The sequence below is a fragment of the Vombatus ursinus genome, unplaced genomic scaffold (assembly GCF_900497805.2).
Source record: "Vombatus ursinus unplaced genomic scaffold, bare-nosed wombat genome assembly UNPS02011431.1, whole genome shotgun sequence".
In the NCBI taxonomy this organism is placed as follows: domain Eukaryota; kingdom Metazoa; phylum Chordata; class Mammalia; order Diprotodontia; family Vombatidae; genus Vombatus; species Vombatus ursinus.
The window spans coordinates 404,545-406,876 of NW_020951209.1; the positions used below are offsets into that span (position 1 = coordinate 404,545).

General features: G+C 39.1%; 1 protein-coding gene across 1 annotated transcript in view; it reads left to right on the forward strand.

Moving 5' to 3' along the window:
* Window positions 1-1,961, forward strand: part of PLBD1 (phospholipase B domain containing 1) — a gene marked incomplete at its 5' end in the record, with an annotated part of 82,661 nt that extends 80,700 nt beyond the window's left edge. Inside the window, one exon of the mRNA XM_027856458.1 lies at window positions 1,719-1,961. Coding sequence (XP_027712259.1) covers window positions 1,719-1,961 — 243 coding nt within the window. The remainder of the gene's footprint in view (window positions 1-1,718) is intronic.
* Between the last annotated feature and the right edge of the window lie 371 nt (window positions 1,962-2,332).

Here is a 2,332-nt window from a genome sequence, read left to right on the forward strand (position 1 = left end):
TGTGTGTGTGTGTGTGTGTGTGTGTGTGTGTGTGTGTGTGTGTGTGTATGAGAGAGGGAAAAAGAATTCTAACAAGTAGAGGAAACTTCATTTTTGGGTATGCCCCACTTCTCTCTCTCCGCCGTCATAAATATTTAATAAGTGCTTAGCCCATGCTCACTTTACTCTTAGCTTCATCCCTCACCCTTCACACTTCTCACCAGCAGCCTTGCTCCATGCAGGTATCTTCCCTCCCACCTGTCTATTCCTCACTCCCTCTTCTAGTTTTCTTTATGTGTTGTCTTTCCCCATTAGAAAGTGTGCTCCTCAAGGGTAGGGACTCTCTCGTTTACTTGATTTTGTTTCCCCAGTGCCTGGCACACATAGTAAGTGATTAATAAAAAAACAAAAACTCTTTATTTCTGTCTATGATGTTGGAGGTAGCTCTTACGTCAGCCCCCTTTCAGGTTCACCACGGGGACAAAATGAGGCCTTCTCAAGTCATTGAAGAGGTTTACTTTGCCCTAACACAGCAAGGATCTGCAACAAAGATGCAAAGGCAGTCAGCTTCTCTGAGTTCCTCCTTGTTCCTTTTGGAATGCATTGGGTCATTAGGGCAGGACATAGTAAAGAACATGGTGACTTACACATTCTTCAGAAATCCACCAAGAGGCCTAGACACCAAGAGGACTTTTTGTGCTCTTTGGTGACCAGAAAGCTGCCTTAGGGAAGTCAAGCTGATCAGGTCGCAGAGACATGTTTGTCTCCTTTTCTGGAGGTAAAGAAGGAAAGTGAAGGAATCTAGACCTATCCTATGGTGCTGGTGAAGGAAAAGAATCCGTATCAGGCAGACACTGGTAAATGTTATATTATATATGGTTTTCCAAAATCTAAGATAAATGTCAGTTTATGCTTCATTCTCCTCCCCTTCTTTAGTACAAATTCTAAGACAGAATGGTGTTTTGCTCCAAGAGTCCCATAATTTCAACCTGATTGGTGAGAATCAAATCCAGAAAAATCAGTATTCCTTATTAATTCCTTTACCTTTTGAAGGATAAAATTATCTTTAAAGAGAGTCAAGAAATTGTTAGCTGATTTGTTTGGGCAAAAGAGAACTACAGCAGAGATCTAGATAATTGAAGCTCCCATCATTATTATGTCTCTTTGCCCAGCTTATGATCTATATCCCAAAAACCTCGCTTATTTTGATGCCGGTGTTCTGTATTACGCTCTGTTGACACTATTATTTCTGCCTCGAAATGCTTTTTACTACCAACTGCTATTCCTCAGTTGCTTGCCAGAGTCTATCTTAACATACTCTGTTTCTCCATCTTGTTCCTTCCAGAGCCATATCCAAGGATGAGTCCCATCCCAGAAAGTCTCAGTGACACACACACACACACACACACAAAGTCAAATTTCCTCATCTCATTAAAATCTCTAGTTGTCCTTGCTTGATGTGTATTTTATACTTCCTATATAAATATCTGAATCATGGATTTTATTGCTGTCCCCTTTTTTAAACTGCGTCTCCTGTGAATTTTTGAACATCTTTACTGTTATTATCCTTCCTATGTTGTATCTACAATGCATTTTGTTTTGTTTAGTTTGGTGGATACACATTGGTGGTTTCCTACTCCTTCCCCTTCCTTTTCCATTTAGAAAAGAAGACGGGTATGCATGTTGTTCAGCATTTTTCCAAATGATTTTTACAAATATTTCTGTTTTGCTCCTTGTAGGTGGCAGATGTGTTTTTGGCATCCCAGTTCACAGCCTATGCCATCAGTGGTCCCACAGTGGATGATGACCTTCCTGTCTTCCGGTGGAAACTATTCAACCAGACTGTCCACCAGGGCCTGCCAGAAGCCTACAACTTTGATTTTGTCACCATGAAACCTGTTCTTAATACATTTTATAAATTTCACAAAGAAAAAAAGAAAAGGTGGGGAAAGCAAGTCAGAAGGAGGAAGAGAAGAAACTAAAGGGTTTTTAAAATACATATAAATATATTTTTTCATATCCTCACAAATAAAACAGGTTCATTTTCACTTTCATTGCTCATTGCTTTCATAATTAACAACAACAGCAATATGAATTGGGAGTCTTCTCTAGATAGCACTAAGTACTAGAGATAAAAAGAGAAGAATCCTGACCCTTTCAGGGATTTAAAATCCAGACTGAGAGATAAGGACACATTAAAAAGATTATCAATAATACAAGATAGTATATAGTAAGCAAAATTAAGCCATACATTTAATAAGTGCTCTAAGAGTTCTGAGTAGGAAATGTTATCTCTGAGGTCCTTAAGAAAGGTTTTATGCAACAAGTGGGCTGGGGCTTGAAGAAAAAGTAG